Below are 16,294 nucleotides of genomic sequence, written 5' to 3' on the forward strand. Positions count from 1 at the left end.
AAAAAAAAAAAAAAAAATCTTAATGGCTGCACTTCTTTTGTTCTTAAAAGCAAAACCTAAGTTCCCAAGTTCACTCTTTGTTTTTTTTTTTTAGTTGTAGATGGACACAATACCTTTATTTTATTTATTTATTTTTATGCGGTGCTGGAGATGGAACCCAGTGCCTCACACATGCTAGGCAAGCACTCTACAACTGAGCCACAACTCCAGTCCAAAAACCTAAATTCTTAAGCATGGCAAAATACATCAGCTATCTTTGACTTAATTCTCAACTCTATCCACCCTCCACACTTCACGTCTCAATTTACCACATTATTTACAGGCCCAGGGCATGATATGCTGCTTTAATCTTTATGTCTTTACTAGTTCCATTGCCTGAAATTTTTTTCCTGTTTACACTCCACCCACTCACCATACACTGCCCCTGCACATTTCACCAATTTGGATGTTAACTCCTTCAAGGCCATTCCCTAGCCCTCCTTAGGACTAACCACTCCCAGGCCAGGGATATAGATCATCATTAGAGTGCTTGCCTAGCATGTAAAAGACCTGGGTTCAATCCCTAGTTTTAAGAGAAAAATAAATAACAGGTCCCTCTCTTCTGTACTGAGTTTATCTATTACCACAGAGATCAAACTATACCCTAACTATCTGCATTTCAAACCATCTCTATGAAACCAGGAATAATTCAAGCACAAAATCTAAATTTTGATGTTTCCAGTACCTAGCATAAGGCTTAGCACATGCTTGTTACTCAATAAATTTCACTCATTCATACATGTGTCTACAAATCAGGCTGTCCAACCATTTAGGATGAAGTCTAAATCTTATACATTCTCCATAGCAATGAGCACATTATAGGCACACTATAGTGATGCTATAGCCAGTAGTGAACTTGTATTGAAATTCAGTTCCATGGACAAAATGCTCTTTACAAATCATACGCTCACCTAAGATAAGTACATATGCCTATTGGAATTGCAAATGGTCATCTTCCTGGTGTTTTGAGCTAGAAGAAACCAATAGAAATCACTTAGTCAAAATCCAAACCCAGAGAAATTAAGGTGCTTCCTCAAGGTCAAGGCTATAGCAAGAACCAAGACTAAGATTCAGATCCCCTGGCTTCTCATTAAGGCACTGGGATTTAAATCCCAGAAGACACAATCCCAAACATTATAATCCAGAATGCTGAACAAAAGATCAAAATCCCTAAAGTATAAAATCTTGAAAGATCAAACTCTTGAAAATATAAATCTGGGGCTGGGGATGTGGCTCAAGCGGTAGCGCGCTCGCCTGGCATATGTGCGGCCCGGGTTCAATCCTCAGCACCATATACAAACAAAGATGTTGTGTCCGCCAAAAAAAACACTAAAAAAAAAAAAAATTCTCATTCTCATTCTCTCTCTCTACAAAAAAAAAAAAGAAAATATAAATCTGAAAAAAATAATCTTTTTCTCGCGGGGGCAGGATACTGGGGATTAACTCAGGGGCACTCGACCACTGAGCCACATCCCCAGCCCTGTTTTTTTGTATTTTACTTAGAGACAGGGTCTACGCTGAGTTGTTTAGCACCTCTCTTTTTGCTGAGGCTGGCTTTGAACTCGCAATCCTCCAGTCTCAGCCTCTCAAGCAGCTGGGATTACAAGCATGCACCACTGCACCTGGCTAAAAAAAATAATCTTTCCAATAAAGATATTTTACATGCCAGGCACAGTGGTGTCTGCCTATAATCCCAGCCACTCAGGAAGCTGAAGCAGCAGGATCGAGAGTTCAAAGCCAACCTCAACAATTCATCGAGGCTTTAAGCAACTTAGCCAGACCCTGTCTCAAAATAAAAAATAAAAAAGCCTGAGAACGTGGCTCAGTGGTTAAGCATCCCTGGGGTTCAGTCCCCTAGTACCAAAAAAAAAAAAAAAATGCATTTTACATTTTTAAAAAGAGATCTGAGAAACATAAAACATGACAATGCTTCATAGGCCACTTTAAATAATAAGACAATAACATATGTTTTGCAAGCATTAACACTGAACACTTTGCAAAAGTATAATATTTATGAACAAACAATATTTGTAAAAAAAAAATATATCAAACTAGTTATAATGGTGCACACCTATAATCCCAGCTACTCAAGAGGCTGAAGCAGGAGTATTGGTCAGCCTCCATGACCCTGTCTCAAAATAAAACATAAAAAGGACAGGAGATGTAACTCAGTGGTAGAGCACCTCTGGTTTCAATTCTTAGTACTGGGGGTGGGGTAGGGGGGATAACCTTAAAAATTAAAAAAAAAAAAAAGTCAAAAAGTGAAATACATAAACATAAATCACTATGACTAGAAATTGTGTAAACCCAGTTTTATAATTGCAATCATCTGAAATATTGTGAAAGACAACCTATATTTTTTTAGGTGACATCAAAAACCACAATGTGTTAGTATCACACATGCATTTGCTTGAAGAACAGAGGTGGAGAAATTTTATCTTTCAAAAATGCAGATGTACAAAAAAGACATCTCTTCATTTACTGAGGAATTTTCAATATTTTTATGTACAAGTATAATGCCCACATACTAATTCAACATTGTTGCTAATGCACATTTGCAGGATTTAATTCGTAAAAAAATGCATAAACAAATTAGAATTCTCAAAGTCTTTACAAAATTTATACCTCTGTTATTGAAAATGATGTGAAGACAAAATACAAAGCATAACCAATTATAAAAAAATGTTGACAAAAAAAAGCAGGAAAATAATCTGAAAATTCAATATAAGAAAAATGTGTTATGGGAATAGAGTATGGGCAACTGAACAGATGTAGTCCATAAGTGCTGATCAACTCTCAAGATCATTAACTATATTTTTAAGTCTTGCACTGAGATAAATAGCTGTTTTTTCTTTTCTTAAGTATTGCTCTCGGTGGAGAATGCATGCATATTCCTTTTCTGTCATACTGCTCATTTTGAAATTCTTCTATGATTCAATATAGAGCAACATGATCATTCTCTATTAAAATTTTCCATTTTCTGCACCATGCTATGTTGTTTTGGTTACACAGAAAACTCTTCTACACTTATTCAATATACAGAGAACAAGTTCAGCAGAAACAACTGGAGTGTTTCTAAGTGTGTTCTACCATTGAGGTACATCCTCCAAACCTTTTTAAGTTCTATTTTGAGACAAGGTCTCACTAAGTTACGGGGGTTTGCCTCAAACTTGCGTCCTACCTCAGCTTCCCAAGCCACTGTGGGCCACTGCGGCTGGCCATCATTGCCTATCTTATCCTACCAAGCACACAATTATTTTCAAACCAGTCAGTGATATCACTGGCCTCCCTCCTCAAGCAAATATGGATTTAATTCATTAAAAGCTCCTTGAATCAGGAATGCCAATGCAGACAGATGACACATTTTTAAACTTTTTATCCTTGCTGAATCACATCATGGATAATACATTCACCTGAAATTTCTGTCCCATGCACTGGGCTAAATGGAAAAAACAATCTTTGTTGGTAATACCTTGACATTCATTTTTAGAAGTCTTGATCACACGTAATTCCAAATCTGTCTTTATGGTATGGCATAAGAAATTCACTTCTTCTGCAAAGTCCATCAAATCATCAAATAAGCCTTTTATAAATAATTCATATTTTCTAGTCACTAATACAGAAAGGAGCAAATAAGTCCTTGAAGTTTCAGATCCAACAAGGACATGAACTTTATTGTAGGTGATAAAAAAAAATTTTTTAAAGTGAGATAATTTTGAAAGTATTTTCCATTAACCAAAGTAAGGCATATACTCATTTGTCTATGTTAAATATAAGTCTATCTTCTTCAACAGTCAAACTTCTATGCAAGAAGAGTTCACCATTTAATGTGTTTTGTGACACTGGAGGAACCTTTGATTCAGAATGTCCCTGAGCTTGTCAAATCCTTTGTATTCTCTGACAAAGGGCATTTTTTGGGAAAATGAGCATGGTGCTGTATGGAGGGGCAAGAGCAGTGAAGAACTGATTTGACAGGGGAGATTTCTTGTATTTTTCACCTGCATTTTCACTCCTTCTGTTATAATTCAGACACTCACTGCATTTTTATGAACAATGGGGGTTTATTTTTTTGTTATTTTTGTTGTTGATGATCTTTGGTACCAGGGATTGAACCCAGGGGCACTTAACCACTGAGCCACATTCTCAGTCCTTTTTAATATCTTATTTAGAGTCAGGGTCTGAGTTGCTTAGCACCTCGCTAAGTTGCTGAGGCTGGCTTTGAATTCACGATCCTCCTGCCTCAGGCTTCAGCTGCTGGGATTACAAGTGTACACCACCACACCTGGCTGGAAAGTAGTTTTTAATCTACAAACTTAAGTACATGTTGTCTATTTGAAAGTTCAGTTATTGCTTGGTCATTCAATTAAGTAATTTTCTGTTTTCACAGAACCAATTATAACTAGCTTTTAGCTTCTACTGTTAAGTAGACTAGTATACTTAAGTTATCACTGCCTTTTCATGAGGAAACAATTTCACAGATTTCTTCCATGTGTAATAAGGAATATTTAGCTTCCCCAATACCAAATCTCTAATTAGGGTGCTCTAGTGAGATAATAAGATATGTACATAAATATATAAGAAGGGATTAATTGGGAGAATTGGCCCACACAATTATGGTAGCTAAAAAGTCCCATGACAGGCTGTCTGCAAGCTGGAAAGTCAGTAGCATGGCTTAGTCCAAGCTCAAAGGTCTCAGAACCAGGGAAGCCAATGGTGTTAACTCTTACTTCAAGGCCAAAAGCCTGATGGCCCAGAAGCAACTGATGTTAAGTCCTGAGGTCCAAAGGTCAGAAGTTCTCATGTCTAAAACAGCAGAAAAAACTCTAGCTTTCAGTTTTCTGTTTCTTCTCTCAAGGCCTCCAGCCTACTGGATGGTGCGCACCCACATTGAGGGGCACCTTCCCCACCTACTCAGATTCAGCCAGACTCAGCTGCTGGGATTACAAGTGTACACCACCACACCTGGCTGGAAAGTAGTTTTTAATCTACAAACTTAAGTACATGTTGTCTATTTGAAAGTTCAGTTATTGCTTGGTCATTCAATTAAGTAATTTTCTGTAAAGCAATCTCACTTTCCAGAGGAGGTTATACACCAAAAATAATGCTTAGCCAAGTTTCTCGGTATTCATTTTACCTAGCACAATACAACTATCATGGATATAACTGAAAATATATTAATCCCTTCCTCAGAATTCAACTTCCTACCCACTTATATAGTCTTTTTTAAAAAAATAGAATTTGCCGTTTTTCAGGATTTTTGGCTTCCAGGATCTAAAAATTCAGAATTTAATCTTTCAGTATTGTAATTCTCAGGATTTTAGACTTTAGAGGTTTTGATCTTTGGGGATTTCAACATCCAGGATCATAGCATTTGGGATTCTGGGGCACTATTCATTTAGTGCTTTCTTACAATCCATGCAGTATCACTTTTGTATCATGTGACTTCTCAGAGAAGATGGTATGACTGCTTCATTACTTTATAGATGATTAATATCCTCAATTTTAAGACTTAATAATTTCATTTAAAACTGTGTTTAAACACATGAACACTAAAAGTACCAACAAGTTCAACCAGGAAAACACCATTTCCAGTTCCAATATCAAGCACTGAAGCATCCAGTGGAATCTTGTGTTTCTGCATCCACTTTATTAGTCGATTCATACTCTCTTCCCCAAACCTGTTAGAAACAGAATAAGTTATAAATAACAGATACAGAGCAAAAGTTACAACTTCAATTTATTTAAACTGTATATCATACCCCAAATTAAGTCTTTTTTGAAAGTGAGTAGAGTATTTGTGACTACCTAAACTTGTCTCTATTGTTATTTAGGAGAAAACACCTTCAAAAACTCAAAAGAGAACAGACTAGATTAATGTATTATTTATTAATATTTCTCTATATCAGCATTAAAATGTGGAAATGTCCCAAAAACTGCTATCTCAGACATCAGTATATGTTGATGGCTTAAAATTTTATTGCAAATTGCAAAATAGTACCTATAGAATGAAAATAATTTCCTAATATTCTTATCAACTTAAAACTGGGTCATTATGGAAAAAAACAACAACAACAACAAAAAAAAAACTGGGTCATTAAAAAAGGAAAGAGATACTTTAAATCCACCCACTTAAACCAGATTCAACCCAGAATTCCCAAGATTTTTAGCCTTGGTTTTCTTTGACATAAGTGTAAACACATACAGACATATAGTATTTTGGATCATAATTGATTCTTTCCTAACTCACCAGATTTCTCCTGTATCTCCATATTCTTGAAAAGTTTGCAGTTCTCTCTCATAGACAGCATCCCAACTATGTAAAAAATGAAATGCAAAGCAAGATTCTAGAATTAAATTGTAATAAACTGTGAAGCAAATATATGTTTTCAATACAATATAGTGCTACTTATGACAGGTTCAAAACATTATTGGTCTTTCCAGCAGTGACGACCTCCCCACGAGAATATGCCTCTCGCAAAGGATCTCCTTCATCCCTCTCTGGAAGAGAAGGGGAAACACAAGAAGCAGCGCCTGGTGCAGAGCCCCAACTCCTATTTCATGGATATGAAATGCCCAGGATGCTATAAAATCACCAGTTTTTATCCATGCACAAACAGCAGTTTTGTGTGTTGGCTGCTCCACTGTCCTCTGCCAGCCTACGGGAGGAAAAGCAAGACTTACAGAAGGATGTTCCTTCAGGAGGAAGCTGCACTAAAAGCAGCCTGAATCAAGATGAATGGGAAAACATCCCAATAAACATATTTTGGATTAAAAAAAATTTATTAGTGTTACCGAATGCACGTTAATTCAATTTCATAATATACTTGAGTCAAAAGAATGAAAAGTGTGGGCAGCAAAGTAAGTTTACATATGAAGAACTTTAAATATCCATGCAAAATAAATATTATTAATTTTAGCTTAAAAAATTACAGAGAACACTGCCCAGGGATCTCTTAAGTCCCAGACCCATGTCCAAAATTTGACAGTACAAGCATAGGGTCATTACAGCATATTTGGTTTTCCATGTGCAGATATAGGATTTTCTACCAGTACAGCAGTTGCTCACAAAGAAACCCATCTGATAAAATCTGCTTAAAGATTAAGATTAAAGTTCTAAACCAGTCTCTTTCTTTTTTTTCTATTGGTTGTTTAAAACATTACAAAGCTCTTGACATATCATCTTTCATATATTTGATTCAAGTGGGTTATGAACTCCCATTTTTACCCCAAATACGGATTGCAGAATCACATCGGTTACACATCCACGTTTTTACATAATGCCATATTAGTGACTGTTGTATTCTGCTACCTTTCCTATCCCCTACTATCCCCCCTCCCCTCCCCTCCCATCTTCTCTCTCTACCCCATCTGCTGTAATTCAATTCTCTCCCTTGTTTTTTTTTTTCCCCCTTCCCCTCACAACCTCTTATATGTAATTTTGTGTAACAATGAGGGTCTCCTTCCATTTCCCTGCAATTTCCCTTCTCTCTCCCTTTCCCTCCCTAAACCAGTCTCTTTCCTGGGATGTCTCCACTTCGCCCTGTGAAAATTTAGTACTCCGCTTAAGTCTTCTCTCAATCATTTTACATATACACCCCTATCATTTTCCTATACATCTCAAGAATCCCTACTCCCTCTTACCTCTCCAAATTATTTCTCATCCTAACTTTTTTCCACATTTTCATTCGTCTAATAATTCACTGAACAATTACTGAACGTCTGTTTTGTTTTTTGCAGTACTGAGGATGGAATCCAGGATAGCTTTACCACCAAGCCACAGCCTCAGGCCTTTTCATTCTCCTTAAGTTGCCCAGGCTGGCCTCCAACTCGCGATGCTCCTGCCTCAGCCTCCGCTGGGATGGCGGACGCGGCAGGTCACTTTCTCCGACGGCAAGCCGCCGCCTCTCACCCCCGCCTCCTCCCTCGCTCGGCGCGTCTCCTTCGCCTATCCTCGCCGGCGCCTAAGGTCCCGACCGTCTCAACCCCAGGTCCCGAGGTGGTCCCTCGGCCCCTCACTCGCCGCCTCACCCCAGGATCCCTAAATGGCCTCCCCAAAAGCTTTCAGAGCCCGTCCCGCACCCAAGCCCCTCTTGCTCCACGCGGGTAAAGACAGGCTAACGGCCCCCGGCAAGCCCCTCACCGCCCTGGGCCTCGCCGTCACGCCCCCACCCCCGGGCCCCGCCCCGCCGACCCCCGCCCGGGCCCAGGCCGGCCAGCGCAGTTCGCCCTCCCTATCCCGCGCCATACTCACTGCTCTCGGGTCCCCAGTGCCGACGGGACGAAGCCATCCTTCGCGGAACTACCCTCTCGGGACCGCGCCGCCGCAGCGCCGCCGCCGTCAGCGCCCGCGCTCATCTCGCTCGGCGACCCAGTCGGCCGTTAGGGTCGCCATAGAGACGTGGCACGGGCAGAGCGGACGCCCGGACTTGGCACCTCTAGGCGGCGGGAGGCCGCCTTCTCCACTGCTCCGGGCCAGGCGCTGGGGCGCCAGTGGGCGGGGCGGGAAGTGCGGCTGCTTCCAGGCTTTTCTAGGTGCCCCCAGCACCGCGTAAGCGGGCAGAGCTTCGGCTTCCACCCTGAGGGCTCCGCCTGCGTCGGAGGTACTCGCTTCGTGTAAGTTTCAGCGCGACCTCATCTGTAGACTGCTCTTTGCAAGAGAGCACTCGAAACATTGCATTTTGGAAAACGGCGGGAAAAGGAGGCCACAGAAACACCTAAAGCCGATGCTTCGCAACCCAAATGCTCATTACCTCGTAGCTGCACGTCTTGGAACAGTTCCTCACGTTATCCGCTTCCAGCCACAAGGCCAATTTCGTTTGTGGCCGGAATTCTGGCTCAGAGTAAGCACTCTGACCATTTCTGACTTGCTGTCATCCGTGGACGTGGGGTTTATGACCAAGGAAATGAACGCCCTACGACTCTGGTAGTACACCAGCCACCAGGAGCAGTTCGTTGTGGCAGAAAAGGTACTGACCATAGTGAGTCAGGAAGCCTGGGTAGGTGTCAGCTCTGTCATAACCAGGCACCTGGACTTGTCAAAAACCTCTGCTTCAGTTTGCCCACCATACCATACTCCAAACAGATGGGGGACTTGTTCTACAAAATTGCTCCACGTGTGAAACTGAGGTTACGTGTGCCACTTGGTCTAGCTGCCATTAATAGTTCCACAGTAAAATGCCAGAAAGTCTACGAGCAAAGAGTCTGGGATTATTTTCTGCAGTAAGAATGAAATATTTGTGGGCCAATGTCCTAGGCGAGGACCTCTGAGGCCTCCACCAAGGCTGCCTTCCAACTAAAATAAGATGTTCCCAAGGCCATGTTTCTGTTGCTTAGGCAGACAGAAGTCCAATAACAAGTCCCTGGAGGTAAACAGTGTCAACAGTTGCCTTATAGCTCTCAGAAGTCTGAATGTGCATACTGCCTAATATCTTAAGGCAACCACTGGTGGTAGCATAAAGAAAAAGGCAGATGAGAATCCATGTACATGGTGATTAAGGAACTTAAAGAGCATAAGTAACCTTATTACAGAGCAATAAAACCACCGGATACCATGGCCAATTGGTGCCACCCTGGGCAAATGGTTGTTTTGATCTTTCCTAGACTGGATGCTAGAGAAAGGGAACTTGAGTGTGCTGAGTGGGTCTTAAAAAGTTGTAGGTGCCAATTAAGAAGTACTCATGACAGGTAAGGCGATCTTCAGCCTTAAGTACTAACAGTCTTGTTAGTACTTACGATGTTTTGTTGTGTGTAATGAAAACTGTAAACAGTTGTTGGTATGGAGTCCTGGAAAAACCCATGATTTATAGAGTTCCTTCCCTAACTCCAGGCAGGATTATTCTGGCTGTTTAGTTCCAAAGGCTGTGTGGGGCACCACCTCTGATCACCCAGGGCAACAGGATTCTTGGTAGGAGAAGGAAAAGCTCAGTCAAGCAAACTAACCATCACCAGGGAGAAGCAGGAATGTACAAAGGAACACAGTCCTGCCTATTGGGTGCTAGTTACACAAGGCAGGAGAGAACTTACAGTACTTGGGGTTGCCTCTCTGCTTCTGCTTCTGCTTCTGTTTTCTGATCCCTGCAGACTGGCACCCTACTCAACCACACCTCTTATGAAACTGCACTTCTAAGAGTTCTCAAGCACTTCCCAGTTGGCACAGCTCAGGGTCAAGTTCAGGATTTTCCCTTTCCTGGCTCTGTAACAAGTCAGTACTGAACAAACACACTTCCTGAAAAACCCTTCTTATTTTCTCACCACCTCCTGCTCTAACTTTTGAAAAGGGGTATTGGACACCAGCTTTAGAGTTGGATCCCCAGGTTTTGAGCCCTAGACTGACCATGCATAAGCATGGGCAAATTTCTTAATTTCTCAGGACATCAGTTTGCTCATGCTTATGACAAGGACAATAATAGCCATATCACATGATATGGCTTTAGAGAATAAATTAAATCAGGTCAGTCAAATCCTGCCTGGTACCCGGTAAATGCTCAGTAAATGTGAACTTCGTTTCTTCACCTACAAAAATGGGATTTAAAATGGGTCTACATCAGAGAGTTTTTAGATGAAATCAATATACTGTATGTAAAGAATTTAGAACAGGGGGCTGAGGATGTGGCTCAAGTGGTAGCGTGCTCGCCTAGCATGCGTGAGGCACTGGGTTCAATTCTCAGCACCACATAAAAATAAAAAAATAAAAATAAAAAAAATAAAAAAAAAGAATTTAGAACAGGGTCTACATATATTCAGTGGTTAATAAATGTTAGCTATCATTCTTATTACAGGTTGAGCATCCCTAATCCAAAATGCCCCCAAATCTGAAATATTGCACTCAAAAATTTCAGATTTTAGCTGGATGCAGTGATACACATCTGTAATCCCAGCACCTTGGTAAACTGAGTCAAGAAGATCACAAGTTCAGGCCTGCCTCATCAACTTAGCCAGGCCCTAAGCTACTTAGCAAGAGGCTATCTCAAAATAAAAAATAGAAAGGACTGGGGATGTGGCTCAGTGGTTAAGTGTCCCTGGATTCAATCCCTGATTAAAAAAAAAAAAAGTTTCAGATTTTGGAGCATTTTGGATTTCAGATTTTTGGATTAAGGATGCTCAACTACTAAAGTCTATGCAAATATTCCAAAATCCAAAAACTCCAAAATCTGAACTACTTCAGGTCTCAAGCATTTCAGATAAGGGACACTTATCCTATAGTGATTTCCAATTACAACATCTGCCCTAGCTCCAGACTTCCCTTGCAGCTTGTTACATTAAACTCAATGAAACCAAGCTCACTTGCACCATCCCCTCCCCAGTCCCCATGCCTCCAAACACTCTCTTACTTGTTCTGTACACAGTTGCTGCCTGACCACCTACAATGTCACCCAGAGTGGGTCCTTTCCTCCCTGCACAGTCTCCTCCCTCTCTGGTTTCAGACACTTCTCCATGCCCTACCTTCTTCTGACCACACAGGCTCACAGTTCACTGGGGCCATTAGCACCATTAGCAACAGCTTCCAAATAAACCTCCCTAGAACTATTTCAGCACTAAGCCCCTTGGCAGGCTCCAGTTCTACCTAGCTCTCCTCTGTTCCTCCAGAGAGGCCTCAGGATGCAACCAGCCTTCCTCTCCTTCGGTGGCTGACATCACTCACTCCTTTCCCTTCTTTTACCTGCCTGATCGCAGACTATGGAGTCAAGAAGACTTGAACTTCAATCACAACTTAGTTCATTTCAAGAATGACCTTAGGCAAGTTACTTAATTTTTAAGTCTGTTTCCTCAGCTACACCATGGACATAATCCAAATGAAACTGGACTTTCTTGTTCCCATCCTGAGACCCATCATCGTGGAGAGTGGCATTCCTGTGCATGTATGCTGCAGACATTCATTTTGTATATATAGAAATGGAATCTTACATCTGCAGTGTTTGTCACTTGCATCTTCATTTAATGAACTGTGGTAATATACTTGGACGTTTTTTATTGTCAATGCCTATAGATCTCTCATCTTTTAAACTATATCATAATAATAGAAATGACAGCTAACAGCTGTTACGCCTTTGGAGATGGCCAATGTCCTCCCTTGAATGTAATGTATTCCTTGCTTTATGCCCAAAGCTTCTCAGTTCAGATAGCCCACATTCTTTCTTGAATGTGCTTCTGCTTTCCTAAATCAACTTCTGTGTCTCTGAAAAAGAAATGAAGTCTAACAAACCTCAGGCTGTCACTAATCCAGGAACTGTGTTAAACATATCCAATCTTATTATCTCAGTGACTCCTGAAAATAGCTACACAAGGTAGACACTAGTATTATACTCATTTCAAAGATAAGCAAACCAGAGGCTGAGGCAGGAGTTCAAAGCCAGCCTCAGCAACAGTGAGGTGCTAAGCAACTCAGTGAGACCCTGTTTCTAAATAAAATACAAAAAAGGGCTGGGGATGTGGCTCAGTGGCCTAGTGCTACTGAGTTCAATCCCTGGTACTAAAAAAATAAAAAGATAAGCAAATCAGGGCACTGAGAAGTTGCCCAAAGTCACATGATGAGTGCCAAAGCTGAGACTGGAACCCAATCAATGGGTTCTAACCTAAAGCCTTCAATTGTAACCACTAATGTACATAGGCATGCTCTCCCCATCAATATGGATGCTTTGCCAAAGATTTTCTTGAGGAAGAAACCAAGAGAGACTATATCTGCACATATAATACCAGATCCTAACAATTCTTCATCCCCATCTCTCTCTGTCTCCAAAGTTCAGAATCTCATTGAACTGCTCATCTCTTCTTCCTATTTCTCTTTTTCCAAACTCTGCCAGTACATCTGGCTATCTTCCTCTTTCATCTTCTATAAACCATGTTGTTTCTTGAATCAGTAACCAAGGCACTTCCTTATTAGCAAGCCCACACTTTTTATCAGTTTTCTTCTCTCTTCATCCCCCTACAGCCAGCTACCTGCTGATCAAACAAGCCATTTTCTTTGGGACTGTCATATTTTTTTTTTAATTTTTGCATTACTGTGGATTAAACAAGGGATGCTCTGCCACAGAACTACATCCACAGCCCACCTGCTTTTTAATTCATTTTTTTTTTGAGGCAGTGTCTTGCTAAGTTGGCCAGGCTGTCCTTAAACTTACAATCCTCCTGCTTCTAATTCTCAAGTCACTAGGATTACAGGTAATCACCACCGAGCCCACCTTTTGCACCTTTTCATGCAACATTTACTCAATGATTATGTACTGGGGGCTGGGGCTCAGGCTCAGTGGTAGAGCGCTTGCCTCACACGTATGAGGCACTGGGTTCAATCCTTAGTGCCACATAAAAATAAAATTAATAAACAATTATGTATTGGGCAGCCTAGCTCGAGCAAGGCCCTGGGTTTGATTCCCAGCACCATAAAAAAATAAATAAAATAAATGTATTGTGTCCAATTACAACTAAAAATTTTTTTTTCTTAATTTCAGAACAGGCTGGTGGAGAGGAAAAGACAATACAGAGGAAAAATGAACAAAACTGATGATTCTACTTGGCGATTAAGTGACAAAGGGAAAAGTAAAACAGGAAAGTAAGATTGAGAATATGGTGAGAGGATGGTGGTGCTGATTAGGAAGGGCTCTCTGAGGGTTGGCACTGGGTGAAAGCCTGACCCAGGCTGTCAACAGTTGTATTCCCAGGGAGCAGAATGTGGACTAAGTAGGGAGTGGCTCAGGATCAACAACACCTGCTGAGGAAGAAGCAGCAGCCAATGGGTGGAAGAAGTGGTTGGGCTGGAGTACAACAGAGCTCCAGCAAACCCAATTTCTACCCACCCTGGAGCTGGAATGACCCTTTAACTTGCTTGATAGCAGGTGTGAGGCCCTGAATTAAATCCCCAGTAGAGTCATGGAGACAGCAAGTGCAAAGCCCCTGAGACAGAATGAGCTAACGAGATCCAGAACATAGGAGACTAGTGTCGCTGAAGCTGTGTAAACAAAGGGGACATTAGCAGAGAACAAAATTAGAGGAACCAGTGTGGTGGTGCAATCTGTAATCCCAGCAACTCGGGAGGTTGAGACAGGAGGATCGAAAGTTCAAAGCCAGCCTCAGCAATGGCAAGATGCTAAACAACTCAGTGAGACCCTGTCTCTAAAGAAAATACAAAATAGGGCTTGGGATGTGGCTCTGGTTCAGTGCCACTGAGTTAAATCCTTGTTACCAAAAAATAAAAATAATAAAAAATAGAGAGGATTGTAGCGGCCAGGTTACTACAAGGTTTGTGGTTTGACCCAGAAGCATCGTGATTTAAACTTTACATTTAAATGTTGTCATGGGGGCTGAGGTTGTAGCTCAGCGGTAGAGAGCTTGCCTAGCACGTGCGAGGCCCTGGGTTCGATCCTCAGCACCATATAAAAATAAATAAAGATATTGAGTCCAACTACAACTAAAAATTAAATATTTTTTAAAATGTTGTCATGACCTTTTGGGCTGCTTTGTTAAGAATAGATTTGGCAGAGAAGAAGTTAAAGGCAAAAGCCAGAATGAGGAGTTTCTCAAACCCATCATCACTGACATTCTCTGGAAGGGGATAATTCTTTGTTATGGATACTTTTCAGAGTGGTGGGCCCCTCCCCTGAGTTAAACATCAGAAAATGTCTCCAAATATTGCCAAGTGTCCTTTGAACAGGCAAAACTGTCACCAGTCGGGACTCCCTGAGTTAAAGGTGCAAGGTTTCTTGTTGTTTGGGTTGTTTGGTTTGGTATTAGGGACTGAACCCAGGGTGCTTAACCACTGAGCCACATTCCCAGCCCTTTCTTATTTTTTTATTTTGAGGCAGAGTCTTGCTAAATTGCTTAGGGCTTCACTAAATTGCTGAAGCTGGCTCTGAACTTGCTATTCTCCTGCCTCAGCTTCCTGAGTCACTGGAATTTCAGGAATGTGCCATCACACCCAGCAGAGGTGTTTCTGTAACCAGGAAAGAGATGATGGTGGTTTGTGTCAGGGTAGATGTGCTGATGGTGAATTGTAGCATTCCGGATATAGTTTAAAGACTATGGTAGCTGATCAAAACATAGGGTGTTAAGAGAAAGGGAAGTATCAAGGATGAGTGCAAGGTTTTTGACTTGAGTAACTGACAGAAAACAATTCTGTTGGCAGAGCTTGAAAAGGGTGTGAGAAGCTGGGTATAGTGGTTCATGCCTGTGATCCTAGCTGTTCAGGAGACTGAGGCAGAAGGTTTGCAGTTCAAGGCCAGCCTGGGCAATTTAGCAAGAACTGATCTCAAAAATAAAAAGGACTGGGGATGTAGCTCAGTGGAGGAATGCCCAAGATTCAATCCCAGGTACAAAAAAAAAAAAAAAAAAAGAAGTGTGAGCAAAAGAGCTTTATATGAAATCAGTTTTGAACATAGAAAATTGAACAAATTGAAAATAATGATTAATAATGTTAGCTCCTTCCTGGAGTTTCTTTTTTCTAACTTTTAAATATATATGCTGATAATTTAACACAGTGGTGCTCTACCACTGAAACACATTCCCAGTCCTTTTTTAAAAAAATTTTTGAGACAGGGTCTCCCTTAATTGCTGAGGTCAACCTCAAACTTGTGATCCTCCTGCCTCAGACTTCCTGAGTCATTGGTGATTACCTCCACTTTGATAATCTTCACTGTTATTTTTTATTCTTCTTTCCATAATTTTTCATTAATTTTGTGTTCTTTTGTACCCAGAACTCAATTGCTTCTTTCTTCTTTCGCTACTACCACCATTCACTTTTTAAAAAGTGTATAGCAAATTATGGTATTCAAAGTGTTTTCATATGCATTATTTGATCCTCACCACATTCCTGGGGAAAGGCAAGGCGCACATGCACATGTTTATCTCCAGTTTCCAGCTGAAGGAAAACCTACTGTGTACCACACTAACTACACAAAGGCTTCAGAGAGAGCACCACTTCTAAACCCCGACCCTCGTGCCACCATCATCCCGAGTCCACCGTTCTGTCTTCCTGTGCCTTCTCCCTCTCCTCGGCACTTCAGTCTCAACCTTGCAGACGGGGTGGTGACGTTAAAGTTGAAATCAATCTTGTCACTCAGGTGTCAAACCCGAAACCATTCAACTGCCTGAATCATCTCCCGTCTTTCATTTTTCAGCTCGGTAGATATTGGCTTTTAATACTAAGTTTCATTTGCCGAAGGGACAAACTGGGGAAAGCAAGGGCTGTACAGAGGAGCGGGGATCCGAGGTGTGGCGAGATGGAGCCCGGTCTTTGCGACTCACTATCCAGTGCTTTCCAGCCCTG

The 16,294-nt window shown here is 41.3% G+C and overlaps 1 protein-coding gene and 1 pseudogene across 5 annotated transcripts in view; one reads left to right on the forward strand and one right to left on the reverse strand.

The window, feature by feature from the left end:
- Positions 1-8,481, reverse strand: part of Eef1akmt2 (EEF1A lysine methyltransferase 2) — an 80,807-nt gene extending 72,326 nt beyond the window's left edge. For 2 of the 5 annotated variants that reach the window (XM_048791365.1, XM_048791366.1), the window contains exons 1-3: positions 8,291-8,474; positions 6,287-6,352; positions 5,603-5,717 (exon numbers count right to left, since the gene is read on the reverse strand). In XM_048791365.1, coding sequence (XP_048647322.1) covers positions 5,603-5,717; positions 6,287-6,352; positions 8,291-8,394 — 285 coding nt within the window. In that variant the 5' untranslated portion in view covers positions 8,395-8,474. Of the gene's footprint in view, positions 1-5,598; positions 5,718-6,286; positions 6,353-8,290 lie in introns of all 5 variants that reach the window. The other 3 variants (XM_015498374.2, XM_015498371.2, XM_015498375.2) reach the window with 3 other exon arrangements.
- Positions 6,434-6,808, forward strand: LOC107152854 (annotated as a pseudogene).
- Positions 8,482-16,294: the final 7,813 nt, after the last annotated feature.

The sequence above is a fragment of the Marmota marmota genome, unplaced genomic scaffold, assembly GCF_001458135.2.
Source record: "Marmota marmota marmota unplaced genomic scaffold, marMar, whole genome shotgun sequence".
In the NCBI taxonomy this organism is placed as follows: Eukaryota; Metazoa; Chordata; class Mammalia; order Rodentia; family Sciuridae; genus Marmota; species Marmota marmota.